The 26,046-nt window shown below is 51.2% G+C and overlaps 12 protein-coding genes and 4 non-coding genes across 16 annotated transcripts, besides 8 other annotated features; 2 read left to right on the plus strand and 14 right to left on the minus strand.

The window, feature by feature from the left end:
• Nucleotides 1-59: 59 nt before the first annotated feature.
• Nucleotides 60-131, minus strand: TraAM80_04927. The gene has a single exon. It is a non-coding gene; the product is annotated as a tRNA-Glu (tRNA).
• Nucleotides 132-261: 130 nt separating this feature from the next.
• Nucleotides 262-334, plus strand: TraAM80_04928. The gene has a single exon. It is a non-coding gene; the product is annotated as a tRNA-Met (tRNA).
• A 47-nt stretch (nucleotides 335-381) lies between these two features.
• On the minus strand, nucleotides 382-462 carry TraAM80_04929. Its single transcript has one exon. It is a non-coding gene; the product is annotated as a tRNA-Ser (tRNA).
• A 233-nt stretch (nucleotides 463-695) lies between these two features.
• Nucleotides 696-775, plus strand: TraAM80_04930. Its single transcript has one exon. It is a non-coding gene; the product is annotated as a tRNA-Leu (tRNA).
• A 790-nt stretch (nucleotides 776-1,565) lies between these two features.
• On the minus strand, nucleotides 1,566-2,252 carry TraAM80_04931 (ubiquitin-conjugating enzyme E2; the record flags this gene model as incomplete). The annotated part of the gene is made up of 1 exon (XM_029381832.1): nucleotides 1,566-2,252. One exon carries the CDS (start codon nucleotides 2,250-2,252, stop codon nucleotides 1,566-1,568), a length of 687 nt encoding a protein of 228 aa, XP_029238209.1.
• A 358-nt stretch (nucleotides 2,253-2,610) lies between these two features.
• Nucleotides 2,611-2,627: a microsatellite.
• Nucleotides 2,628-4,110: 1,483 nt separating this feature from the next.
• TraAM80_04932 (uncharacterized protein) lies at nucleotides 4,111-6,705 on the minus strand (the record flags this gene model as incomplete). The annotated part of the gene is made up of 1 exon (XM_029381833.1): nucleotides 4,111-6,705. The coding sequence occupies one exon, from the start codon at nucleotides 6,703-6,705 to the stop codon at nucleotides 4,111-4,113; it is 2,595 nt and encodes an 864-aa protein (XP_029238210.1).
• A 360-nt stretch (nucleotides 6,706-7,065) lies between these two features.
• Nucleotides 7,066-7,144: a microsatellite.
• Nucleotides 7,145-7,350: 206 nt separating this feature from the next.
• Nucleotides 7,351-7,375: a microsatellite.
• A 361-nt stretch (nucleotides 7,376-7,736) lies between these two features.
• TraAM80_04933 (putative dihydroxyacetone phosphate acyltransferase) lies at nucleotides 7,737-11,372 on the minus strand (the record flags this gene model as incomplete). Its single annotated transcript, XM_029381834.1, has 1 exon — nucleotides 7,737-11,372. The coding sequence occupies one exon, from the start codon at nucleotides 11,370-11,372 to the stop codon at nucleotides 7,737-7,739; it is 3,636 nt and encodes a 1,211-aa protein (XP_029238211.1).
• Nucleotides 11,373-11,489: 117 nt separating this feature from the next.
• Nucleotides 11,490-11,527: a sequence feature (A-rich).
• Nucleotides 11,528-11,580: 53 nt separating this feature from the next.
• Nucleotides 11,581-11,629: a microsatellite.
• Nucleotides 11,630-11,707: 78 nt separating this feature from the next.
• Nucleotides 11,708-13,471, minus strand: TraAM80_04934 (uncharacterized protein; the record flags this gene model as incomplete). The annotated part of the gene is made up of 1 exon (XM_029381835.1): nucleotides 11,708-13,471. The coding sequence occupies one exon, from the start codon at nucleotides 13,469-13,471 to the stop codon at nucleotides 11,708-11,710; it is 1,764 nt and encodes a 587-aa protein (XP_029238212.1).
• A 198-nt stretch (nucleotides 13,472-13,669) lies between these two features.
• Nucleotides 13,670-13,701: a sequence feature (GA-rich).
• Nucleotides 13,702-13,727: 26 nt separating this feature from the next.
• TraAM80_04935 (uncharacterized protein) lies at nucleotides 13,728-14,744 on the minus strand (the record flags this gene model as incomplete). Its single annotated transcript, XM_029381836.1, has 1 exon — nucleotides 13,728-14,744. One exon carries the CDS (start codon nucleotides 14,742-14,744, stop codon nucleotides 13,728-13,730), a length of 1,017 nt encoding a protein of 338 aa, XP_029238213.1.
• Nucleotides 14,745-15,136: 392 nt separating this feature from the next.
• TraAM80_04936 (SBDS-like protein) lies at nucleotides 15,137-16,525 on the minus strand (the record flags this gene model as incomplete). Its single annotated transcript, XM_029381837.1, has 1 exon — nucleotides 15,137-16,525. One exon carries the CDS (start codon nucleotides 16,523-16,525, stop codon nucleotides 15,137-15,139), a length of 1,389 nt encoding a protein of 462 aa, XP_029238214.1.
• Nucleotides 16,526-16,745: 220 nt separating this feature from the next.
• Nucleotides 16,746-16,781: a microsatellite.
• Nucleotides 16,782-16,994: 213 nt separating this feature from the next.
• Nucleotides 16,995-17,771, minus strand: TraAM80_04937 (sperm flagellar protein 1; the record flags this gene model as incomplete). The annotated part of the gene is made up of 1 exon (XM_029381838.1): nucleotides 16,995-17,771. One exon carries the CDS (start codon nucleotides 17,769-17,771, stop codon nucleotides 16,995-16,997), a length of 777 nt encoding a protein of 258 aa, XP_029238215.1.
• A 346-nt stretch (nucleotides 17,772-18,117) lies between these two features.
• TraAM80_04938 (uncharacterized protein) lies at nucleotides 18,118-20,775 on the minus strand (the record flags this gene model as incomplete). Its single annotated transcript, XM_029381839.1, has 1 exon — nucleotides 18,118-20,775. One exon carries the CDS (start codon nucleotides 20,773-20,775, stop codon nucleotides 18,118-18,120), a length of 2,658 nt encoding a protein of 885 aa, XP_029238216.1.
• A 299-nt stretch (nucleotides 20,776-21,074) lies between these two features.
• TraAM80_04939 (putative tRNA-dihydrouridine synthase 4) lies at nucleotides 21,075-22,361 on the minus strand (the record flags this gene model as incomplete). The annotated part of the gene is made up of 1 exon (XM_029381840.1): nucleotides 21,075-22,361. One exon carries the CDS (start codon nucleotides 22,359-22,361, stop codon nucleotides 21,075-21,077), a length of 1,287 nt encoding a protein of 428 aa, XP_029238217.1.
• Nucleotides 22,362-22,516: 155 nt separating this feature from the next.
• Nucleotides 22,517-23,581, minus strand: TraAM80_04940 (putative leucine-rich repeat protein; the record flags this gene model as incomplete). The annotated part of the gene is made up of 1 exon (XM_029381841.1): nucleotides 22,517-23,581. One exon carries the CDS (start codon nucleotides 23,579-23,581, stop codon nucleotides 22,517-22,519), a length of 1,065 nt encoding a protein of 354 aa, XP_029238218.1.
• Nucleotides 23,582-23,741: 160 nt separating this feature from the next.
• Nucleotides 23,742-23,791: a microsatellite.
• Nucleotides 23,792-23,910: 119 nt separating this feature from the next.
• On the minus strand, nucleotides 23,911-24,654 carry TraAM80_04941 (uncharacterized protein; the record flags this gene model as incomplete). Its single annotated transcript, XM_029381842.1, has 1 exon — nucleotides 23,911-24,654. One exon carries the CDS (start codon nucleotides 24,652-24,654, stop codon nucleotides 23,911-23,913), a length of 744 nt encoding a protein of 247 aa, XP_029238219.1.
• A 391-nt stretch (nucleotides 24,655-25,045) lies between these two features.
• TraAM80_04942 (uncharacterized protein) lies at nucleotides 25,046-25,537 on the minus strand (the record flags this gene model as incomplete). Its single annotated transcript, XM_029381843.1, has 1 exon — nucleotides 25,046-25,537. The coding sequence occupies one exon, from the start codon at nucleotides 25,535-25,537 to the stop codon at nucleotides 25,046-25,048; it is 492 nt and encodes a 163-aa protein (XP_029238220.1).
• Between the last annotated feature and the right edge of the window lie 509 nt (nucleotides 25,538-26,046).

The following is a 26,046-nucleotide window of genomic DNA, read 5'->3' on the forward strand; positions in this document are numbered from 1 at the left end:
TGCGGGGTCCGTGTGCGCTGAAAATAGCACGGTGTGCTTGGAACGCTGGGCTCGAAAAATTCCGATGCCGGGGATCGAACCCGGGTCTAGCGGGTGAGAGCCGCTTGTTCTAGCCACTATACCACACCGGACACGAAGATCCAAAATCCAATACAAGCATACTGCGTAAAGACCATCCAAGATCTCTCTCTCTCCACCCCCCTCCGCATTTCAAGACAGCAATAAGAGGCGGAGAAGACAAAGATCGCTGCGTGCGGGCGAGCGAGCATGGCGCAGTCGGCAGCGCGTGGGTTTCATAATCCCAAGGTCGTGAGTTCGAGCCTCACTGATCGCATTTTCCCACCACATCTGTAGACGCGGCAAAAGAAAGGAACTGAAAAACGTCGACAGCAGGGTTCGAACCTGCGCGCGAGATCGCATTTGATTTCAAGTCAAACCCCGTAACCACTTGGGTATGTCGACCGATGGATGCGGCTATTTTTTTGTTGAAGAAAAAAATCCGTTAGGTTTTATCTTCAAGTGACGAAAAAGGAAACCTTTACGGTTTTTTTTTTAGGCTTTTTCAGGTCCCATGTTTTTTGATCGGTGCCTCCAAACCGGCTTCCGTTATTTTAGTATTTAAGAATGGAGGGCGGTAATGCTGTTGAAGGAGCTTTTTTTCAGCCCGTCGGAATTCCCTGACCCGTTACGAGAGCGGCGGTGTGGCCGAGTGGTCTAAGGCGCCAGATTTAGGCTCTGGTCTCTAGGGGCGTGGGTTCGAACCCCACCACCGTCAGTGCTTTTTCGTGCCTTTTTTTTGAAAAGCTATTCAGCCGCTTCCAAAGTGCGGCGTTCAGGAAATAGGCAAAGAATGGCAGGAACACACACGCTCGTACGGCTCCGCAATTGCCCTCGCAGGCGCCAGCCAAATCAAATGCAACAAAAGCCAACGGCATTCACGCGGCCCGCTGAGGCTCTGGCTTGCGGAGGCAGCACGGCAATCTGCATGCCCACCGTCTGCTTTCCGGATGCGCGACAGGTGCTGCGCAGCTTTGCTCCTCTCGAATGTCTTAGTGGCTCTATTTTAAAATTGATCCTTTTTTGTTCGGACCCTGTGGCAGAGGGACTGGGGCGGTGGCTCCACCCCCCCCACCCACAACCCCCGACCGGCGTGCGCAAAAAAAAAAAAGAACAACAACAGCCTCATAACGACAAAAGTACCTCCGACCCAAACGCAAGTTCACACACACAAATGCACACGGAGGTGGGGCAAAAGGGAGCGCGGCGGTGATGGCGGTGTGGCTTAGCGCGGGGGTCCTCAAGGGCTGCGCACCGTTCCGAAGGGCCGCCGGCAGTTGCTGGGGTTCAGGGTGGGAGGGAGAAGCCGAGGAGTTGCACCCATTGTCTTCCACCACGGCGCCGCTGGAAACAAAAATCAAGCAGCGAAAACACAATAACAAGAAAAGTGAACAGAAGACAGTACCGTTTCCCAGGGTGTGTCTGATCGCAAGTAACCCGCACAAGCTTTCAGCAGCTTGTGCGGGAAAGTGTTCTGTTACATGGGTTTCGTAGAGAAAAACCACACCTCACCACAGCCAAAAATAGGCCCCAATTGCCACAGCAAAAAGACTTAGAAGCATCGGAGACAACCAGCTCCATTGCTCTTCTTGCAATCCAATCGCGCCTTCCGTTTTCGCATCCGCACCGCAACTCTCCACGTGACCATCTGTTTTACACATGGATCCGTTGTTCTCATGGCTCTCTCCCTTCAAGGCTGCTGAATCTTTCTCATATTCTTCTGGAAAGAGTTGCTTGTACAATGTCATTTGTTCCACATTGAAACGACGGCTCTCACGAGCGTACTTCCTTCGCTGCGCATCGCTACAAACCATACATCCAGTGGCATATTCCTCCCCCGCCATAAACGAAAGTAAACCGGTAAGAATGGTTCGGATCCCCCACAGCGGGCTCCAGTTCTCCGGATGGTAATTGCTCATAGTGAGGCAGATTGCCATGTTAACCTCGAAACGCCCAGTAGGTGTCAGCATAATTATCTCAGGCGGCTTCATTGGATATTCAGGTGGAAAATTCAATCGCCCAAAGTAGCGACCGCCTTCATAAGGCGTATCAACAGGGCCGTTGATGATGAAGTACCAATGCAAAATACTCTTTGCGGAGGGGATAGCGAAAAACAACGGGTCGATCTCTCGACACAAAGCAGAATACTCCTTCTGTAAGCGCCGCACACACTGCGGGGTGGGTGGGTTAGGCATGCTTCGTGTGTTGTTACTCCTCGTATTATTGCAGTGCTGCTCTTTTTTGTCCCCCCCCCCCTCCCCTCCCCACACACACACAAACCCACTCAGTCTTTCTTCACGTCCCCCACTACTCTCACTAAAGAAATGTCGTATCCTTCGAAACAACAGGAACTAGTATATATGCAAAGGCAACTAGAAGTAAAGTGTCAAGGAACATACTGCATCCAGCAGTGCCAGTTTGTGTTAAATTGAACACCCAATCCAGTCACCCTTAAGTATATATTTCATGTATTAATTCATCTCAATACGAGAAAACAATTAATAAAAGATACTTCAAATCCCCCTAAGCCGCATACAAACCGTCCCCCCCCCCAAAAAAAAAAAAAAAAACGACAGAGAAACCTGTACAAAAACATCGCAATTATTTCCGTGTTTACCCACTGCACTCTTGTAATACTCGCCTCCTGTTCGTTTCCTGGTAGAACGAGCCTTCCCACCACCACGAGGTACGACCACCATGGCCTTTCCACATCGTTCTCTCTCTGCCTAATGAATCGGAAAAAAAAATATATAAAAAAAAACGCCCCTTTTCCAGCAAAACGTTCTCTCGTATTCAATCACAACAATAAGTGCGGATCAGGTCCCACGCCTTTCCTCTTTCTCTACACAACGGCACGCAAGGCCGTGGTCGTCTTACAGGCATCGTAGCAATCGTATGGGGGCAACGAATTGTTGTAGCAGTTCCAAAGGCCAAATGTCCCTCACAATGGCAGGGACAATAAATAAATTACGCACTTACATTGGAAGAGATGTGAGTGGTGGGGTGCGTGCGTCCTGAATTGTGTCACCAGCACCCACGTCATTTACAGACTTACCTTCACCCTTGTCGTTTAAACAAAAATAAGGGCCAAATTCGCCGTGGACTGTTAGTCATACAAGATGTGGTGGCCGGAGGGAACCAACCGTGGCACCATTGAGAAATGAATAGAGTTCAGTGATGTGCTGTATATTGATGACAGTCGCTATGGTGTCTTGCATTACGGCCGCCATGAGCCATGAAGAAGCTGCCGTGTGGCACCTGGATCACAAAACCGAGCAGGCCCATGTGAACAGTTGGTACTGAAGTTTGTAAGGAGCCACAAGCATGCTCAGATCAAGTTTTGACCTACTATGAGCCATAGAGGCTCCATTACAAGGTTTTAAAGGTATTGTTGAAGCGACAACGTACAAAGCGGTTTATGCAAGGTGCTCAAATCATATCAAATGACGCTCAATCACTACGCACTAGATTTATTATTATAAGATCTTCTTTAAATGGCTCTAGCAAACAATACCAATACCATGTTGTTCCTCATACGGCAATATCAAGCTACATACGACCCCCTCAAACCACTTGGCAAGCCCACAATCACACAACTCCATCAAGCCACTAAAAAGTTCAGGAAAACTTGAAGTAAGATCTCTATGCAACAAATGGCAGCGACGCTGGCGATCATAACCAATAACAATTTGGAGAATGATGCACAATTTTTTACTCTTCGTCATGTACAAATACGTCTCCTTCGCACACCATCCCTTTTGTCGGAGAAGTGGGTGATGAAAATCGCCCGTGTCCGCGTAAGCCTTAATAACAAGTGAAATTTCATTTCCATTCCACGCATTCCTTTACAAAGGCCATGACATTCTGCTTCTTAAATCTCAACATGACAGTGATTTCAATTCACCAGCAGTGCCCCGCTGCTTGATGAGCTCAACACCTAAGAACCATCTCCAGCAGGAAGAGGCGCCGCGTGCCTCTTCATTTTTGCTTTCATCAAACACTTTTACTCCCTTCCATAGTTTCGTCGTGGCGGGGGTGACGATGCATTGTCGCCTAAAGAACCGACTGAATCGAAGGGTAACGTGCTCTAATGGAGCCACATGATCGCCACAAAGTTCCCACGAGAAATTCCATAGCGTGGCAAAGCTCCCGCGTCTTTGCCAGGCACTCAACATGATGCTCCTCCCCCCCTGTGCCCCCAATCATAGGGAAGATGTCATGTGAAGAAGTGACTCTTGTCACAAAATGATGAATGTTCTGGAGTTCAAGACCAAACTTTTTGCGTGAGAGGGAAATACCAGGAGCGCTGAAGCTGACAGCGTGAATGCCCATCCGCGACCCAATTACGGAGGCAACCGCACCACCCAAGGAATGACCTGTAAGAAGAACGTGTTTCGGTGGATTTGGCTGGTTTCCCACAAATCCGAGATGGTTGTAAACGTCAACAAAAAAATCTCTTCGGTAGTTATTCGTTTCACAAAGGCGAGGACCCTTGTTTTGGCTGGCAGTCAAAGTTTTCCATGTCTCATGTTCTCGGTTCGTGGTTGCGGGAAGAGACGCCAAGCGAATAAGATCGGCAATGAGTTCTGAAGGCAGAATGACGGCTCCTGGAACAATATTTGAAAGTAGATGGTAGAGAACAACATCAAAAAAAACATTTACATCAATAAGAAAATCTCGGAATGACGTCATGTCAGTTCCGCGAATTGCAATGACAGAAAGATCGTGTTTGGAACTATAAAAATCATAATATCCATCCCACCCTGTAGGCTCTGTGAATGAATCAAGCGTGATACAATCTGTTCCGTGACGCTCGCGAACAACCCAGTCGCTACCCATATGCATTGACATGAAATTTAGCATCTCACTCACCTCATCATCGTTGAAGAGATACGAGGTCAGCGCGAGCAATGAGATTTCCCAGATTGAAATGTTATAAAAAGTCCTCGCACACAATGATGGGTACCAGTCCTCACCTAGGGAGGTGGTATTCCTCCATTCAAATGCAGCAGAGGCAGACGCTGTAACAGGTGATGTAAGAGGCAAATTTGGTGTCACATTAGCTTGACTGGAAAGAAAGTGCATACGTACCACAATGTGGTCCACTGTCAATGCACTGCCATCCTCTGAGGCGTGGACGCGAACCGGCCACGGGCGAAGCTGTGGAAAGGCCGCTTGAAAAAGCAGACCACACACAAGGGCTGCAAAGGCCAGCAAACAACAACTTGTAATCATGCGAAGCAAAACATACACTCTGCGAAACTGCACTCCACCAAAGAGCCCAGAACTTTGTGCAGAAATTAATCGAGGAACGGTATAGGCGTAGAAACGGCCATTGTAAAGAAAACTCTGAGCACTTCCATATTCAACAATCTGCTTTCGTTCAAGGTCCACCAACTCCTCATCACGGTGGAGTTTCATGTCTTTGATATCTATCAATAGATCAAGTGTTACCACTTCCAACTGAGGCAGTTTAGTTTCATATACATCTTCCAAGAGAGTAGAAAGCTGTGGGGGAATAAGACCATCCTTACCTACGTATTTCCAATGCACAGATCCCGCCTCTGACACATCAAACTCCCGTACTAGATCAATTACACGTGCAATAAGAATAACATTTACCCCAATAAGTAATGCAACTGTCAAATGATGATTACGAAAGTAATAAATCGCTTGAACCAATGACAATTGACACGGAGAGGTAAGAAGCATGACAGGAAGAGTGGCGTCAGAATGCCGTTTTAACCAATGCAATGAACGTTGCATATTAATAATGGCAGTTGACATGGACATCACTGTGTGCCCCACAAGATGGGGCATATTTAAATACATAACAAGCTCCACCAAGGATGAAAGAACGTACAGAGGGCCACGAAAGAAGAGGGTTATAGAGGCAAGTAAGACAGCCATTTCAATTGCAATGTAACGCATATAATGCACGTACGATTTCCACCAAGTATCACAAAAAAACTTGGCAAGTTTGCCGTCTCCAATCCCCATAATGCGTCGCCAATGAAACGGATGAGGAGGTAACGCCTTGTGACTGAGTCCAGAGCCTATTACAAAGATGGTTTGCATAGCAATGATGCACCATGCACTACTAACTGTCCACGGCTCACGTGCCGGCCATGCCACAAAAAGGCTGGTATGCAATCCTGAGAGCACCACTGTGACAAGGAGAAACATGATAACAAGAAAGACATAATACCTTTGCCTGTATTCCATGATAAATCTTAGTCTGGTCGCAAGCAGCGGATAATCCTTGCCGTGGTGTGTAGAATGTGCATCCACCATCGCCTCCAAAAAACAGTGAAGAACTTTATGGCCAAATGTAGCAACAGCCACTCCCAGCGTCGCGTAGGGTAAAATTTGAAGAAAAATATGATATATTCCAAGTATAAACGTCGTCATACGTGAAGAATCATACGGTTGTTTTTCCATCTCCTGCGCAACGGGGACGATAAGCACCCAGACAATACGCTCAAGTTCACTGTGTGTGATCGCCAAGACAAGTGCAATTGGGGGAAGATGGTAAACCGTAAAGATAAAACGAATAATGGGATCAATGTACAACGTGACTTCATCCGGGAAGCAGAGGTCCCACAATGCCGTGCGGAATAGCCTCAAAACATAACGCAATGAAGGCATATGTGGAAACAAGCTTGCACACTTATCTTGTTCGTTGCCCCAACTCGACACCCACCCACGCCACAGACTCCGAGAACCCACTCTGTTTTAGTTGCTCTGCCGCATCATCCAACCACCAGCCAGCAGTAGACAAAAAGAAGGAGACATAAAAGAATTCAAACAAGGGAAGTTCATACACACAAAAAAGGGGAGATACAAACACATGTGGATGCCTGGTAGTTCCAGGAAAAGACAGGTAATACGATATCCAATCCATCTTAGCGTGGCAGCTACGCATATCTTGGATGGCCACAGAGAGCCATTGGTATTCACTACTAAGTTTCTCTCTGATTGCTTGCTGTCATTTCCAGTCATAGAACCTTTTTTTTCTTTTTTCTTTTTTGTAAAAATTATCAATTGTTTTTTTTTTCTTTGTTATAGTTCTTTTTAATCTTATTTCGGTTGATTTGGTACCTCTACACAACGTCTGTGCGTGAGTTGAGGGACGAAAAGAAACATCAACATCTGTTTTGTCCAGGGTCAGCGCTCAAACCCATCGTTTTGTTTCCTCCTCTTCTGGTTCCGCATCCAGGCGTCACGCGAACGCCAGTTGTGCCGCGGCAGAGACAATGTGATGGAAAGAAAAACGAAGAAAGCATAACAAAGATATATATATATATATATATATATAGAGAGAGAGAGAGGAGGGGGTGAGTGGGTAAGAGGTGCTGGTAATGAGGAATAATGAGTAAAAACACAATAAAAAAACGAACATCACTACTCAGCCAGTTGTCACACACACATACGCACCTACCCCCCGCACAGCGTTATCGCGGCGCCGGCAGCATAGGAAGCGGGAGGAGGAGACAGGGGTGGTAGAACACCGATTGGGATCCTCATGTTTTTTGTAACGGTATTTAAAAGAAACGTGAGGGGAGAGCCACTGTCGCCCCATGTTTTGTGTCTCTGTAATATGTGTTTGTTTGTCTTTTTTGCGGCATGCCACAAAAATACTCCGTTTTTTATCATTTTTCTTCTTCTTCATGTGCCACTCACATCTTGGACGACTGACTGCTTACTGCCAGTTGCCGCAAATACTCCTTCAGGAGGCCACGTTGAGCCGTCTTCTGTACCTCCTTCTTTAACATATCAGGTGAGGTTGAGTGCATGCCGCAGACGTGCTGCATGAGCTGCTGCAGTCGCGTCAACAGCACAGCACGGTCGGTCGTTGCAGGTATCACATACACAGCCTTCTTAGCGTCAGCATCAAGTTGGACATTGTACAGCAATGCAATCCCCTCAAGAGCATTTTTTAACATATCATTACTGCCAGACTGAGGGTGTACAACGTTTTTGGCCTCGTGCAGTTTCAAAATGCACGTTTGGCAGGCTTTCAACAGCGAAGATTTGTGCACCACACTCTCAGACCCGGATTCAACAACTGCACAGACGCCGAGGGAAACAAAAAAAATTGCTTCTAGGAAGGGAGAAAGGATAGCTATCAAGAGACGGAAAAGCCTTGTTACTGATATAACAACGGCGTTTGTTGTTCTCATGGATAAATCACTATTATTATTCTTCTGGCCACAATCGATCGTGCCGCTGAGGCTCAAGGAGGGGTCGCATTCAGAGTTCGACTCACAACAAGATAATAGTCGTGCGAGGCCGTGTTCAAACCATGAAACAAACGTATAGGGACAGAAAGGGAGGTAGTCGTGAAACTCCGATGAAAGCAATTGACGCAGTTGTTGAGATCCATCCTGCAACTGTTGGAGTTCCACACTGACTGTGTTTTCCACGCCATTAAATGTACCATACATTCGGGCGGCTACAGCAACCACAGCTTCATCCAAAAAAACATGAACCAGCTGGTTACTGCAGATGGTGAGACCCATAAAAGATACGACATCCTGGCGAACCACAATTCGCTTCGTACCATTATCCAAAACTTCAACAAAGTCTCGGAGGTGTGTAACTCCCTTGCGCGTAATTTCTTCCACGTCACAATTTGTACAATCATCGCTAAGAGCGCCTTTCCGCTTCACAATATTTGTGCGCAGCCATGTCATTCGTGCATGAACTTCCGCCAGTGGCATACCTTCCGCCGTTGGGGCAAATACATTGAGCACCATGGCGACGAGGGCGGTGGGAGTGACGACTGTATTTTCCTCAATGCTGTGCGTGACGTGCCATGCCAAGTTCAACAGTACCTGCGGCGGAGTTGGGTGGGTCGTACGGCGCTGAGGCATTTCAACAATTTCTCCCCGCGGTTCAAACGGTATAGGGCACTGATAGGGCTGGTCACGGAAATGACGCAACGAAAACGCTTCGCCAATATGCACGTGAATTTTGCCATGCCGCGTGTTCAATAGCGAACGCGCCCTAAGCAAATTGCTGATGTTCTCACGCGGCTTTGACACTCCAAACTGTTCACCCGCAAACAACCTAGTCTCCAAGAGCTCGTCATAGGAGAGGCTGATGGGAAGAAAGTAGATATCATCCACCTCATCCTGCACCTCAAAGAAGGTGTCGGTGATAAAACGGAGGATGCCCAGCTTTGGGCAAAGCGTCTTGCCGGTCCTGCTTCGTGTGCCCTCAATGAAGAACTCCACCACTCGACGCTGAAGGACGAGTTGTCTCAGGTATTCCCTGAAAAGCGTGTAGTACAGGCGATCGTCACGAAATGAGCGACGCATGAAAAAAGCGCCGCTGCCACGCATAAGCTTTGTGATAGGCCCCATTCGCAAAAAGTCATCGCCCGCACAAACATGGGGTGGTGAGAAGCCCATCACCACAAGCAAATACGTCATGATAATGAAATCCAAGTAGGAACGATGAGCAGGAAGCAACACAACCTCAACACGTGGTGTTTTCAACACCTTGTGCAGGCGTTCAAAGGCCTCCGCGTTCAGACTCACTTCTTCATACAAACGAAAAAGTACTCGGCGCACAAGAAGACCAAAGACACGAAGTTGCCACTGGTTAAGGTTGTCCCCAACTGTACGAAGGATCACTGCAGCACGCCTGTGCACGGCAACATTCGAAGACTTTTCTTTCGCTGCCTCCTCCTCTATGCTGCGCAACACACTCGGGCGCGTCAAGATATGTGACATAGACTCCTTTGTAAGCATGGGCGAAGCGGCAAACCGCTTCCCATCGGGGTTCATTCCACATCGCACGAGCCAATGTATCTCTGAGAACCATTTGCGAGGAGATAACGACGTTGACGGTACTCTGCGCGTGCCGTGAAAAACAATGTCATTATGATATAAAGGGACAGGAAAAGGTAAATCGGAGGGACATTGAAAAATTTGACATGCGACGCGCTCCACCACGGCCTGAGCAACAACTTTAACATACAAATCCCACTGAACGTTCTTCAATGAAATAAATGGAAGAAGATGTCGAAGAGACGTGTCCTGTGTTACTCTTTGCAGCAGCATTTGGTAATACCGTGTGTTAGGAGCCGTGCATGTCGACGTCGGTGGTTTAGCGGCACCTGAAGTATCCTTGGAATGTGGAACCGTCATACGGGCTGTTGTCATCGCAGTAATGCACTGAACAGCCGTGTCAATGTTGTCAAGGGCAGTACGTACGCACTTGATGGTCCCGGAGTCAGAGAATTTGTTCAGAAGTCGTTTCCGATGCTGGGCCTCCAGGTAGGTGTAATAGCGCTGACACGGCATCATCAAGGAGACCCCGTAGTTGACCCAGTCTGTGATGTTGGCACTAAGCTGCAATGTTGGTTGCGTGTCAAGCAACTGCGGAAACGGAAATGACCTCATTACCGCTGGACCAAGTCGTCCATAGTAGTCTATGATGTACTCAGCGGCCATTCCCCATACCAATGCCTCATTCGTGGCACATTCTACATTCAGCATGACAGCATCCGACGAGAAAAACGAAAGTTCCCTATCATCTTGAAACAAAACGGCCGCCAATGCTGTGATGAGCATCACATCCAGCGGGGCAACATGTATAGGATCACGAAAACTCACAGGCAAGTGCTTTACGGTCCCCATGGCCACACCAAGGGCAACACACTCAAGTAACCCTTTTATTGCAGGGCACTGACGCACAAACGACCGGGTGAGGTGCAGATCGATTGAAGGTGGGGCAAAAGACGATACAAAGCATCCAATCAGCCTCCATCCTGGAAGATGCATCACTGCAGTTCCCCATGCAGAGCGTCGTGTGACATCGTCAGAGAGAATAATAAGATATCCACCACATGTGCGAATTGAAGCAAGCGAAACAAGAGGCGTGTGACCACAGCAGTCTGCGTCGCTCCAAGCGGAAAAATAAACATACAAATCGTTTTTGACATCTGGTGTAAAGCACTGAGCTCCAGCTATTCGTGTTGTGTCCACAGCAAATGCAACACGCGTCATAAGCTCCGCCCCATTTGGCAAATCACGACACAAAGATTCAAACGCTGCAAAAGCAAGACTCCTGCAGTCGCTATTACCTTGGCATTTATCTGCACGAAGAGTAAAACCCGGAACACCAAATCGACTGACGACAACTATGCTCATGGTATCACTAGGCGTAGCAGGGCGAAAGAAGGGCGATGCAGCCAGCGAGATGGCAGACGCCGCGCTCAGCCAGCAGACACCATCACTAGCGACGATGACAATTCTCTTAAACTTCCATCGCTGAGTGATGCCCGTGAAGTCACTTAGGGCCATGAAGACGTGCACCCCCTTATACACGGACACACACGCGGAAACAAAAAGAGGGACGTCTCCCCACAAGAGTAACACCTTCCCTTTGGCTCCAAAAGACAATCTGGAGAGCATACACACGAAAAAAAAATACAGCAAGAAAGAAATAAGAAAAAGAACCGCAGGAAATATCGGTGCAGCATCGCAATTTGTTTTTCGTTTTTAAAGCCACAACCACAAAAATCGCAATAACAATAAAAAAGACAATCACAGTGACAGTAGAAAAGTTTGGAACCCTCCCAAAAGCAACAGCAGTCAAAAAAAGAAAAAAAACACCGTGTCCTGCAACGAGGCAAAAATCAGCGCCGTATGACGTTCGAAAAGGGTTTTGTCGGAAAGTTAGACACGACACAGTACTTTTCTCGGGCCTCGATAGATGTCAACAACATCGCACCAATGTCCACAAAGCCACAGTCCACGCGTCCATGTGTCAGACGAAGAAAATTAATCATTCGACACCAATTTGATTGCACCACACACACCCAATTGGTGCTAGCAACTCCGGCGTACAAATCCACCCACGATGCTGCAGGCGAACTTGCGCCCCATCGCATCGACTCAGATCCAGCGTTAAGTGTGGAAAGATTCCACGTGCTCAAAACCTCATAAGATGCATTTTCAAATTCCCTCTTAAGCCACAAATAACTCCGGTGCGGTGTCCCACCACTGATATAAACTCTGCACGGAGTTTGAGATGAATTTCCGCCAAAGGAATTACCAATGGCACACACATAGTCTCTATAAAGCGAAAGTCCAACAGTATGACAACCAAAAACGTTATAATATTCCCTCATTTTAGCTACCTCGCCGCGATCTTGAACGTAAAACATGCAGTATGCGCCGGAATAGGAAGCCGCACGCATTGCGTGTGATGTAGCTATACCTAACGGCGCCAGGTGGTACTCAATCATTGCTTGAAACCACGGTTGGGGGGCACGTGTGAGGTACGTAAACGCCTGTGCCAACATAAATGAGAGTCGTGTGTCAAGTCCACTTTCAAAAGTGCCATACACAGCAACATTTGCAGGGTCTTGCAACCACTGTTGATACTTTGGGTAGCAATCCCACTGCCGATGGCCCGGACCAAAGAAAGCTTCCTCTGACGGGAGCGTGCTCCTGTCCAAACCGGGGATATCAACGGAGTACTTGCGTATCACTCGGGCAGAACTACGTGCAGCGTCGCGCCCCTTGCGCACCACCTGAACAGGCCCACCTGGGAACTGGCATCGCGATGGTGGAAGGTAAAAGCAATCCAGAGACCGTCGTCTCTCCTGCCAACATCCCTGAGCACTGAATTGCCACTTTTTGCTAAATCTTGGACCGCCAATCAACAAACTCCTTCCAAGTCTTAAGGCACTAAGAAAGTCAAAAGCCACAACAATAAGCGAAGAACCAAGACCATGCCCTCCTTCCTTGAGGTCAGAGAGAAGAAACTTCCGATCACCACATGACGCCTTATTTTGATACTCATAAAGACGTTTTTGTACTTCCACAGTGCAAGGCAAATGGTGAAACTTGTCAGTAACCCACCATGGAGCAACAGTTTCGTTAACCGCAGTGACTGGAGTATCATACCCAGAGAAAAACGTGCCGGAACCCATAGAATCTGTCGGTGTTTGACGAGCAAAAAAGTACTCCTGCCGCAGCATAGCATCGGCTGCCTCAACATGCACAGGCCGAAGTAGAGCTGCTTCATGGCTTGGAGGTGAAGGGAACAAAGGTGACTCATGGGCAGTTGCCCAGCAGCTTGCTTGACGGCGCATCTGTTTCTCCTCAATCGCTGCAGCGACAGCAGACCCATTGGCGGGTAGATGTCGGTGCATAGGATAGAAATAGGGGAGATCAATTGATTTGGCTGCGCACGCCATATTCCCCTTCAGAAACATGGAAGATAATTTCTCACTACTGTCAGTAGCATTAGTGATAGTAAAAGCAGCAGCGTGGACTCGGCTTCGTGCTGCTGGTGCCGATGACGGTTTCACTGACGTCGCGGTGGCGGCACCGTCACCCCCGTAATGTAGCTGCAACACCACAAGCATCCACACCAACACTCCCAGAGTCATCAGCAAAGCAAACAACGCACGCCGAGTGCGCCCGCGAGGTTTGATCCTACTATTATTAAACTGTATCCATCTAGCCATGATACCTCTCCTACCTGGCACACAGGAGACTGCCGAACCCCACGGAAAATTGGTAAGAAACACACCCCAAATAAACCACAGAGTGCACGCCACAGAAAGCAGACAAACATACACACGCAGAGAAAGAAAGAAAGAGATAGAGCAGGACAGAATAGGCACCCGACCACTCAACCATTTATCACGAGGAGCTCTCCCTGCCCGACCGCTCCGTAAGAAGACGTGTTTCACAATGCCCAGCGAGATGCTCCGAGAAGGTCAGCGACAGCCCGAACACCTCTAGGAGTGACCTCTGCAGGGAGTGAAGGACAGTCTTTGCCGCAAGGACCGACGCAAAGGCAACCAGGAATAAACCCTCATGATAGGTGACGCTCACGGCGTCGAAGACACCCTTGAACAGACTCTCCACAAATGGGGTAGAAAGCACAATGTTGCTTCCCAACTCGAGTGTCGAGGTAATCATGCCGGCATCATGGGAAATGAGACGTACCAGCAGCCGGCAGTGGGAGCTGGCTTGCTCTGAGGGATCGGGCGCAGAAAAAAAGTCCTTCAGGGTGAGCGAAGAAGCCCATGCCGCAAAGATCTCCGCGGCGCAAGGAGAGGTGAACTGCAGCATCACGACACAACGTTCCCGGCTCACCTGCTCTAGAGCTCCAAACGAATGGGCATGAGCGGCGAGGTCGTTCTTAAACAACTCGATACTGGACTCATCGGCAAGCGATGCCGCAACAAGAACGCGTCGCTGCTCGCCTTCTCCAGCATGACCACGCAGGCATGCCTGCACGTTATCGATGTGGGCAGCAAAGCGGTCGGAAAACGCAGACCAGTACGAGTTCCACAAATCGACGTCCACCACGTGAGGTGTGGTACGCAGTTCGCGTCGCAGCACAGGAAACCCAGGCAGCAGTGCCGCCCCACGGTAGAACGCATTGTCAAGCTGACACACCAAAAACGCCTCCCACTCTGCCAAAGTACCACCACATTTGGCTCCCTCAGCCTGTGTCGTGGGTTCCCCACGAGCACCGGACCGTTCTGTCGTAACCGCAGCTCTGTTCAGGGCGGTGGCGGCAGTGATGCGCGCTCCTGAAACAGCTAACGCCTCCTCACCGGCACTCGAAGGAGCGACGACAGCTGACAGGTCAGCTCTGTTCGACCCCACTAGCGTCGGCGCTTCGAGGCGACTAAGCGCATTCCACATCCTCTTCAATGAGCTCTAATGTGACAACGGACTCTTCCGCACAGCAAGGCACCAAAGGAAGAAGAATATATATATATAAAGCACAGTGTAAACCGCTTCCAATGAAGACAATCACACAACTTCTCTGGAGCGTACTTACATGCCTGTATGTATATATAAATATATACGTAAGGCATATCCCCATATGCTTATCTTGCGTTTCTTTTAGTGCTCAAGTGGGCACCCCACTGCTTTGTATTTATGAGCCTATTGTTAATCGAATAAGCAGCACATTCCTCACATCCCTCCCACTTCTGGGTACAAGACACATCCCACACAAACACAAACAAAAAAACCGGCTGACAGGGCAGCACTCTCGTTTGCGTCGTGATGGCTATGCCCGCTGATTATCCTCAGCTCCTGCATTCTCCCCCCCCCCCTCCCTCCTCCTCCTCCTCACAATTGTAGCCGTAAGCATCATCATCATCGTCATTCCACCCGTGGTTTGCACCGTCATCCTTCGTCTTCACCTTCGCCGCCGCCTGCTTGCGCTGTTTGCGGTTTGCTAGCATCTCATCATCGCTCCCCTCTCCACCCTCAGCCCCCACCGCTTTTTTGGGGGTAGCCGGCAAGCGCTGTTGTGGCTGTCGGCCCTGGCGTCGCTTCGCCTTCTTCCCGCGTCTACCCTTTCCGTCCGCCTCCTCATCGTCAGAGACACACTTCTCATCGAGGGCTAACTTGCTGAGAGCCACCATCAAGTCGTCGCCGTCCCTGTCAGCCTCCGCAGGTATCGATGACAGCTCGGCAGTAGCTGAAGTCTGCTGATCGGTGTCCCCGTCCTTGCTCAATACACGTTGCATCCCCTGCGGTTTCCGGCCGCCCCCCTTCCCCCTTTTGTTGCCTCGGATGCTATCGTTCTGGGGATTGCTGCTGCTGCTGCCAGTGAAACGGCTCGTATCGGCATTCCCCACCCCACCGGCTCCCGCCACGTGAGCATTGGCACGCGCAATAAGCTCTGCGTCCATCACACCACCTTCACCCACATCCACTGCGGCGTTCTCAATCATATGCACTGTTCCCCCTGGTGGAAGCTCACTCTTGACAAACTTTTCAATCTCGCGGAACAAATGGGGTTGCAGAAGAATCACCAGCGACTGTGTGAGCACTGCACCATCCGCCCCTCCAGTGTCGACAGTCTTTCGAAGAATGGAGACATCGTTTGATTCGCACCACTCAACAAGCTTCTCCAGTGAAGGCTCGTCGGGAGCGATGCAGCGCAGCTTCATCCGCGCGCGCGCAATGGGAATTATCTTCGCGTCTATGAGTTGATGAATGAGCGCGAGGGCCTGCTTCTTCACCGGCTGATCTAGCTTGACCACGGCGCCGATGGAGCGCAGCGCTTGCTCAATGACCTGACTGGGGAAGGGTCTCTGTGTGACTTCGTTCAGACACTTCTGCGAGATGATTACAGCAATATCAATGAACATCTGATCTATCTCCGCCGCCCGCTCCTGCTGTGCGACCTGCAGCTCACCGTGATCGAGGATGTACTGCAGTGCCTCCTTTTCGCTTGCTCCCTTGCCAAAGACGGTCTGAATCTCCTTCTCTGAGGCATATAGACCGCGCGAGACGTTCGTGAAGACGCGCTCCACCTGCAGCACCTCGTCCATGCGCGTCTCGATCCCGCCACGGTACGAGATCACCTTGTTCTTGTAACAGGCAATCTCCAGCCTAAGCCCATTTTTTGTGTAGCGCACGACGGCAACGTTTGTGTGTCGCCGCTGCGACAGAGGAAACTGCATACGGGCGCTCATGTTTGTGCCCTATCCGTCGACGACGGTTAAGTAGACTACCTAAAGCACGCCAAATCTTCAATCCTGTGCAACTCGAGCAGACTAAATAAGAAAGAGAGAAAAAAAAGTAAAAAAAGAGGGTGAGGGAACATATGTGAGATACATCGAGAAGATGCAAGACACAAAAGACGCCGGTGTGCAGGGTTCATACCGCACCTTTCCCAATACCTGTGTGTGTGTGTGTGTGTGTGTGTGTGTGTCTGTGGCTCAACGTGCATGGGTATCGAGGTGCGTTTTTCGCAAGGTACAGCTTGTCTTTCCTCTCCGCACAGGTAGCGAGCTTCAGACCCCCCAGTTCCACGCCCAACAACGACGGGGTGGCAAACATTGCTGCTATTGGCAAAAACACAAGACCCCGCAGGCATCCCGGTCTCCTCCAAGGAAATAAAGAGGGATAAAGATAGAGATAGAGAAAGCATCACACATGGCTGAGCTTGGCTCGATACTCATTCAACTTCCCATCCTTCACACGGACCAGCTCCTCCAGCTTTGTCACCTTCTCGCTCAGCAGACTGACAGTCTCACGAAGCTCAAAAATGGTGCGGTCCTTTTCATCTAGCAACAGACGGAAGCTTGTGACAGCGTCGTCATCATTGGTGTCATAGTTTCTATCATGGTTACCGTGGACGTCCCGACGCGTCTCAGGAACCTTCCTCACGTCGGGCGACGGGCGATACACTGCGGGACCGGCCCCCACACCACTGCCTGGACGGCATCGAGGGTACACCGCCCGCTTCTTCTCCGCCATCATCCAGTCACCGCCTCGTCCTCGGGCCTCGCTCCCTTCCTTGTCGTCGTCGTCACTGCCACCCGGGCACGTTTCCAGCGTGCCCATTTTCTCGCGGCGGGCCTTGATCTGCGCAATCTTCGTGCGAAGGGCGCGGAGAAAGCGCTCAATCGCACCTGGTACGCCCGCTGTGATGTCGTTAATCTCCTCCGGCGGCACCTCAAAGTGGAGCTTGCGAAAGACGCGGTTGTTCAATGTGTCCCAGTTATCTCTCTTCTGCTTCATTGACATTGACGGGGTGTAGTTGTGCAGGTCAACCAGTCTCGGGAAAAAAAACTTCACCACCTCCGCCACGCAACAACCATCGCTAAAGTCACGCGTGATGTTGCGCTTCGGGCGAGAGATGGGGATATCATCTACCCAGAGGTAGAGCTCATGAAGATCCTCTTCAGTCAGCGGAATCGTCATACCCACGCGCGTCGCAGGACACCGGCCGTTCTTCCCTTTTACCTGTCTACTAACTCTCGAGCCACATGCTCCACAGTAGGAAAAAATAAAAGAAAAGGCATAACGACACTCAAAAGAGATGGGACGCGTCTGACCACGCGGGCCCTACATGCGCATGCGGTGTCCGCGTGTCTCAGCATACGTGGTCCCAAGTCACGTTGCTGTACTTCAGTACGGCTTTCAATGACGCCACACATGCGTCCTTCCATTTTCTCTCTCAAACTTGCATACACCGCCAGCGTGATCTCCGCACACGCACGGACACAGGTACAAAAACCCAATCTTTCAGCATATCTAAGTGCAAGGCTCACAAAATCTTCACCCAGGTGCTCTCCCTCAGCGCATGGACAACAGCAGAGATATCGCGGGCGAACGCTCTCGCCGCCGTGCGGTTACTCACACGGCGTTCCGGCAGCACAGCGACACCACCTCCCAGTGCATCCTGTCTGACGTTTGCGTTCTGGCTGCAGGAAAAAGACCTTGGCGGTGACACAGAGCGAGCTGGCGCGAACAGGGCCTTTGACCGTGTAGCCGGGGGCTCCTCACCTCTATCCGGCGATGGGACCCGCTCGGGCGTATGTATGAGCCCTTCCGTTGTCGCGGATGACAGCAAAGGCACCAAATTTCTCCTTTGCCGCACAGACACGTGACGTCGTGCCTCTGTCAAGGCAGTTACCGCAGTGGGGCAACCATAGTCGCGATCTGGTGGGGGGCAGTCGGCGCCACAGCCTGTAACGCAGGAGCCGCCAGACGGGGAGGCCATGCCTTCGCCCGAGACCAGCAGGAGCGCGCGGCGAAGTTTCTCAAATCGCTTGGCGCGACGTTCTTTCTCCTCCTCCCCCTCCTCCTCCGACTTGACGTTCTCCACAACTGACGGATTCACATTGGCCGCTGGCGCCAAAGGCACACAATATGAGTCGACATCCTCAAACTCCTCTGACACGGCACATGCTCCTTCACGAATGTGCGTCTCTGGAGAACTCTTTGTTAGCTCCACACGCCGAGTTTCGACAATACTGCAGGAGCTGTTGTTGTTGACAGCAACAGCAGAAGCAGTGGTTGTAACAGTGGTGGTGGCCGGCTTGGCGCCCCCGCGCTGCTTCTTCGCCTTCATCGGCTTCGGGAGGACGACCTCCGTACTCTTGATAGAAAGCAACGGACACACGCCTGCGGTGTCGGCCTCCAGGCAGTTGGCGTGACACGCCTCAGTCATCAGCGACGCATGACCAAAAAACACCCCCGGGAATAGCTGTCTCGTGACCTCCTGTCGAGGACGCAGTGGGCAGGTATCATCGTCAAAGTGGCCGCGGTTGTGGCGGCGACGGCCATCATGCACATCACCGCGGAGCGTCTCCTGCCAGGACGCAGACAACTTGTTGATGTACTTAACCACCACGGGCCTCGCCTGCGTGGGAGGGAGGTTAGAATACGCGTGCGCATAGCTCAATAAAGAAGACGGTGAGGCACCATCTGCTGTCGAGCCGTGGTCGCGACACAGCAAAGGATTTTGGTTTTCTTTCAGTGCCAGAGCCTCCCCCGTGCCCCTCACAACACCATTCGTCAGCTCTTCCACCGCGTCGCGGGCGTTGGCGCACGCAATATCAAGAGCCTGAGCTGGGGGTTGCCGTGCAGAAAGATGTTCTCCTGGCTTACCAGCATTCTTCACTCGCAAAACGGGCTGCAGCGGCATGGGTGTTCGGTCACTGTCCCCAGCAGCACGACGCCCTTTTCGTCCGCTGCGTCTCTGCAGCGTGCTCTCTCTATCATCGTCCGTAGCGTTCGAGGGCGATGGCTCCAGTGGGGCAGTGCTGTGAGGCGGCCCGTCCAGCCCAACGAGGCTAGGGTACAGTTGCACAGGAAAATCAAGCACACGGCGGCTGCGCGACGAGCCCGAAACCACAGGAAATTCATTCTTGATCTCCTCTGCTTCCAGCACACTGCTCTTTGGGGAGTCATCAAACACCAAATCGGCGGGGTTGACACCGCCCTCAAACGGCAACGAAGAGGAATGACAGCCCGTATTTGCCTCAGTCGGATCCCGGGTGCGGGAAGGTCGAACAACAGCCTCTGCACTTCCGCCATACCAAGTGGGGTGCCGGGAAGAGGGTTGAACAAGCACGTCTCTTCCGCCTCGCTCCGGCAAAGCCTGTCCAAAGAAGACTGCTCCCAGCTCGCCTGAGGCGTGCGACGGAGAATTGGTGGTGCCAGACGGAAGTTGCTTGCCAATGTTCGGCGCGGCGCGGACGGTGCACGCATCCCGGTCGGGGAAAAGTGTCTCCCTCACGTCCGGCGGTTTGCATTGCTCGGCGGCAGCGGCGACTGCGCAGTTGTTCATAGGGGACCGACTGCTATCTGATCGGCCCTGTCGCGACACAAGGCTGGGGGGGGAGGGTGTGATGTCGCTGACGCTGACGTCCGGCAGCGGAGACAACTCCTCGGTACTGCGAGGCACCGCCGCTCCCGCAGCGGGTTCACAAGACAGCACTGCTGTTAGCGGCCTGTCGTTCGATGCAAGAGTTCCCCCCGCTGTCCCCTCGTCGCCATAATTGTTGCTGGCGGGTGGTGAGTGCGGGTAAGGGGTGATGACAGGGGAGTTGTGAGGTGAATTAGGCGATGAAGCTGCCGGTCTGTCACACCTGATCGTCGGCTCAGACGGTCCTAGATCCGCTGCTCTTTCAATTTGCACGCCAGCCCGCCTTCTGGATGTGGTCTCCCACTGCGCCACAACGGGCTCATTCCCCCCCGCCGCCGCCTCATGGTGCGGCCGCGGTGCGTGAGTCGGCGTACCAAAGCACAGCCGCGGCTCCGTAAAACTATCGTCCTCCTCGAAGGAGACACGCCGCCTGGACGGAGAGGGGGTCTTGGTGGACGCCGAGCCACTGTTAGTGTTCTTCAAGATGGACTTGGGCTTCTCACAGCTGGTGCTGCGTGGAGCCACCGGCGGCTTGCCGTCCCCGTGGCGCATGACGCCACACTCTAACTTCACAACCTCCGCTGGGCCACACGCACTATGCCTATGGATGGGTTCAACAATGGGGAAAAACAGAGTCGCACGTTGCCTACAACCACCATTTCAGCCGCGCCGCGCAACAACGGTACAAAAGACGCAGGCACACACACACAAAAAAAAAGAAGCACAATAACAAGACTTGACTGCACAAAGGGCGATGGTGGTGGGTAAAACGCACAAAAGGGTTTAATTTCACAAATCTGTCTTGTTCAAGTGCGTTAATGAACGGTGTGCGTTAGAAATTTACGTCATGCCTATATCACGCTCTCAAGAGGTTGAAACTTCCCCTCTTGAGTATACAATCCAAGCTGCTGGAACGTTGAAACAACTAAAGACGAGTGCATCTGCGACACAAAGACACGCTCCGTCGGGCTCATGTAGTTCCTGCCCATCTTCTGTAGGTGAACTGAGGTTGCCTTCGACGCAAGATCGGTCGCACAGCTCAGGCGGATGAAGTCTGATATTACCTCCACGGGACAGTCCCGAAGGCCCTTCGGCCACACAGAATGTTCGCCGTCTACAGTAGCAGGTCCAGCCTTTGCGCCTACACAGTGCCCCACAGGTGCAGCCAGAGCGCCATCAACACCGCACAGTTGTGGGGAGAAGCACAGCTCCTCGCCATCCCGCGGCAGATAGAAACAGGCAGGATTAGCCAAAATGCCTGTTGCGCTCATCACTCCCCCCACACCAGTTGCCAAAGCCGTTTTGAGAGCTGTCTGTGGGTTGTTCACACCGCCATTAGCCACAATGGGAATCGAGACACATTCCCGGACGGTGCGTATGGCATCTAGGCGAACAGGCGCATGTGCGGAACATGACGGTGTCCGACCGTGCACCGTGATCCACCCGCATCCAGCTGCTTCACACTGACGGGCGAAATCCACGCTGCGCCTCACATCTTCGTTCACGCGCATTTTCACAGCGCACGGAAGGCTCACTCCTCCTGAGAGCCCATTGCGGATGCAACACACCATGTCTGCAACAATCTCTGGTTTTTGCAGAAGTGCCGAGCCCAAACCCTCTTTAATGACCCAGCGCTGCGGGCATCCGCAGTTGAGGTCGATCGCATCACAGTACGGCGCCAGCAGCGTTGCCGCTTCCGCAGCAAGAGGACCACTGCAGGAGGCAATTTGGGCCACCAGACGATCCTCGCCGGCGTAGGTGGAGAACTCCGCATTACGCGCTGCATCGGAGCGAGTGAAACTATCTGCCATGATCATGTGCGTGTAGCTTACGTCCGTACCCCACAGACGGCAGAGTTTGCGAAATGCTTGCCGGCTGTAGCGAACCATCGGTGCCTGTATCTTTACGAGAACATGGTACGCGTCCTCCAATTTCCTTCGGCCGCATGCTTCTTCGGAGGCAGAGGTGATGTTGGCGGCATCACAGATGAGGTCGTGGTTCACCTCGGCAAAACGAATAGTCGATGACTGAGCATACTTCAGCATTGCCGGCAAATCCGTGCGTGCATATTTGAGAGACCCATCCTCCATGTGATGAAGACAATCCTGCTCATCATCGTCATCATATAACTGCTTCATTTTCGCAATGCAGGCCCCCACTGTTCAACTAATGCAAAAGTGAAGGTTGGAAAATAAAGACAATGTGCGTGGGACGATGAATATCAAAAAGAGAAGCAGACTTTATGTGCACAAGTGATCCACATTTTTTTCCCACGACACGCGCAGTGGCTGTGTCATATTATCACTCTGACCTCCTTCAGAAGTAGTTCCGACACGTCATGAATAGACGTGTGCAGCAGCACGATGTGCCGCAATGTCGGTATCTTGGACAGTGTCTCCGCCTCAGTCACAGCTTCACAGAGCGTCAGATCTATTTCCTCAAGGCTACTGCTCCTCCTCAGACCTCTGATACCCTCATTCGTCACAGAAGTGCCAAAAAGGTGTAGTTTTCGCAGAGTTGGTATCATTCCAAGAGAGTTCACATCATCCACAGCGCTGCATCCCCACAGGTCAATTTCCACGAGACTCATGCTACTACCAAGTCCTATGATACCCTTGTTATCGACCGATGTCGCCACCAGAGTCAATTTCCGCAACGTCCTGAGTCGGCCAAAAAATCCCACACTTTTGACCAACACACACATCTCAAGGTTCACCTCGTCAAGACACAGGCTGTCAACCAAACCAGCGAGGCCGTCATCGCAGACGTGAGTTTCAGCAAGCACCAGCCTACGCAGAGTAGGCACCTTTCCAAGCGGACTGACATTCGTCAATGCAGCGCACCCCCAAAGATCTACATCCACCAGGCTCCTGCTCTCTTTCAGTCCAATAATACCGCTGTCCACCACTTGAGCCTGCACGAGGTCAAGCTTCCTCAATGCCGGAAGCCTCCCAAGCAAGTTTACATCCTTGATGGTCGCACATCGGAGCGTGAGTTCAACAAGCGAGTGGAAAAGAAAGGCGACAGAAGCGTCAAATCTATATAGCCGACAAGCCGCACTAAGGTCTAGACACACTGGGCGTACCTCACAGAAGGCGGGCGTCGGCCGATTGCACCACCACACCACAGCACACATTTCACCCGCCACGCGGTGCCGGAGTATAGGGACAGACGGTTGCCACATGACTCTGCGAGAGCCATCACTCGCAAGGCACAGACCCCACGATCCCACCTGCACCATACCCCTCTCTTCACAAGCTAACCGAACCCCGGGTGACGTAAATACAAGTGCCAATGGGACGTCCGAGCCCTCATAAAATGAGAGGATGTCGTAGAGCAGGGTTGTCGAAAGAGACATACATACTCTATTATCCTATTTTCCCCAAAACACTGTCCACTTCCAGACTTGTGCGGAAGTAGCAAAACAGAAAAGGCTATCAAATGGCTCTTCCCACATACCACTTCGCAACCCAAAAGAAGGACAAAGAGCTCAGTAAAAGCCTTGGTATCCCGCTAGTCACACTTACAGAGGCACACACACGCACACACAGAGAGAAGCACAGTCACAGGTGAGCAAGAACTCCAACAAACTGAGGTACATTCAATGAAGCAAGCCGGGTAGAGAAAAATAGCTATGGTCAGGCCAGACGCGCACACTACCCCCCTCCTGGTCCCGCTGTACACCTCTCACTGGACCTCCTGCACGGACACATCAAAGACTAACTCTCCAGATCGGAAGTCGGCGTAGGTGTTCAGGTCGATGGCGTCGTAGCTGTGCTTCAGGATAAATTGCAAAACGTGGCGAATCTGTTCCGGATCGTTCGAACACACCAGTCCCTCCTCCTGCATGCGGTTGGGTCCTACTCCCCCGGCAGCGCGCCCCGCTTTCGCGCGGGCAATTGTTGCAAATGGGGGTGTATGAGAATACGGCCGCCCACCGGTATCGCCACGGCCGGCAGCAAAGCTAAACTCCTCCCTCGTTTTGGTCATACGAAACACCCACTCCAATAGCGGTCGAGAGTCGTGCCACAACCAACCGCGGTGCCGGCGCAGAAGCCGTACCCGTAGCTCAAAGGGGACCTGACTGCTCTTCTCGGGAATTGGGATGGCACGCGCCGCCTCAACAGCTGCATGGAGCGAGGCAAGAACACTTGGGTTATGCTTTGATCGCGACACGTACGTCACATTCCCCAGCAGCGTGCTCGAGTTCTCCTCCGGACGCACATATGCCTCACCCTCCGGGACGGGGTCCTTGTTGGAGGGCCCCAAATGAAACCTTGTTGGTTGCAGGGGGCTTTGAAACTCGATCGAGTGCACAATGCAAAAAAGCAGTGACTCCATGGCCTTGTTGGTAACACGGATCGGTTGGCTTTCTTCTGTCCCTTTCTGGGAGTTGGGTGGCGGGTAGCGGATAGTGTAGAACGTATGCATTGAACCCACACGTATTTGCCCTGATAAGAACAAGAAAAAGTTATGCCGCTTCACCCAAAACAAATATGTTTGCAGGCTTGCAATCTACGTCAGAGAATGGTAAAGGCAACTGCACCAGATGAGCGCCTACCAACCACAAAGAGAGTCATAAGAAAGACAAGAGGGCATATGCATCAACATTTACTAATCTCCAATAAAATGTGTGGACACGCACATGCAGGCAAAACGCTCAAACCACAGCAGCAGTATGCAGAAGAAATAAGGAAAGAAACACTCTTCCCCTTCTTTGGTCTGCACATCATAGATGGGTCGCACAGTCCACCTTCACAGTAATAACAACAACAAAAAACAACGACAGAAGGCAATGAACAAGACATCGGTGACGCAATTATTAAGACATGAACGCAGAGGTTAACACACTGATTAGTTCCTCTTCCGTCCCTGGGAACGCCACCTCTAGCGTCTTATGTCGAGCAGTTGCCCCACCCACAATTGACACCCGTACTTTGTCTGGAAGCTTTAAAGGGCATTCCGTCTTTGCGTCTGAATTTTTTTTCTTCGCTTTGATGTTCGTTTTCTTCCGGCCCCCTTTTGAAAGGCCCTCATGAGGGCAGTTCATCGTCTCCACATTGCCTTCCTTCAGTGTGTGCTGCTGCACCGTGCGCAACCGCGTCAGTTCTTGCTCAAGGATCATCTGCATGAAGTGGATGAGTTCAACGTTGGCTTTTCCTTCTGTGGGTGGTGCTCCGACGCGGACCTCAAGTGCTGCATCCGTTACGGCAGGTTTAGATGCCAAGGATGAACTCCTTGCGCCTGGTTTGGCGTGTACGGTGAGGTGAAACCACCCTGGCCTTAACTGTGAGATGAAGGAAGACACCTTCATTCCTCTCCCAGCAGCAGCCACCAGAATGCAGAGAGAAACGACAAACGAGAAAGGGGAGGACTATGAGGGGAAATAACGCTGTGGATAATCCCGCTCAAAAACAAGAAAAAAAACAAGGGGGATGCAGGGTAAGGTACAAAGGCGTTACAAAAAAAATATAATCTTCTCCGCAGAACAACGCGACGTCCCAGAACTTTCATCGTTGTTCCCTCCCTCACAGCAGGAAGATCCAACCTCTTGCAAAATATATATGGACTGACATTGGTGGGAGGCACACCAAGTTCAATCACATGAATTCAATTTGTGTGTGAGTAAAGGTCACCGACACTCTCAATGTTTCTGTTGCGTACGCGTATGTCACCTTCCTAGTTTTCAGCACCTTCTTGAAAAGAATAACTTGGAACAGGGAAACGAGTAAGGCCAATCTTTTCCGGATGTTTCTCCCGCTTTGGGTATGGGGTATCTGCGTAAACCATATCCATTTCATTGGCCTCTTCCAGCAACTTTGG

Source organism: Trypanosoma rangeli (genome assembly GCF_003719475.1).
Source record: "Trypanosoma rangeli strain AM80 chromosome Unknown Tra_15.4_contig_00152, whole genome shotgun sequence".
Taxonomy (NCBI): Eukaryota; Euglenozoa; class Kinetoplastea; order Trypanosomatida; family Trypanosomatidae; genus Trypanosoma; species Trypanosoma rangeli.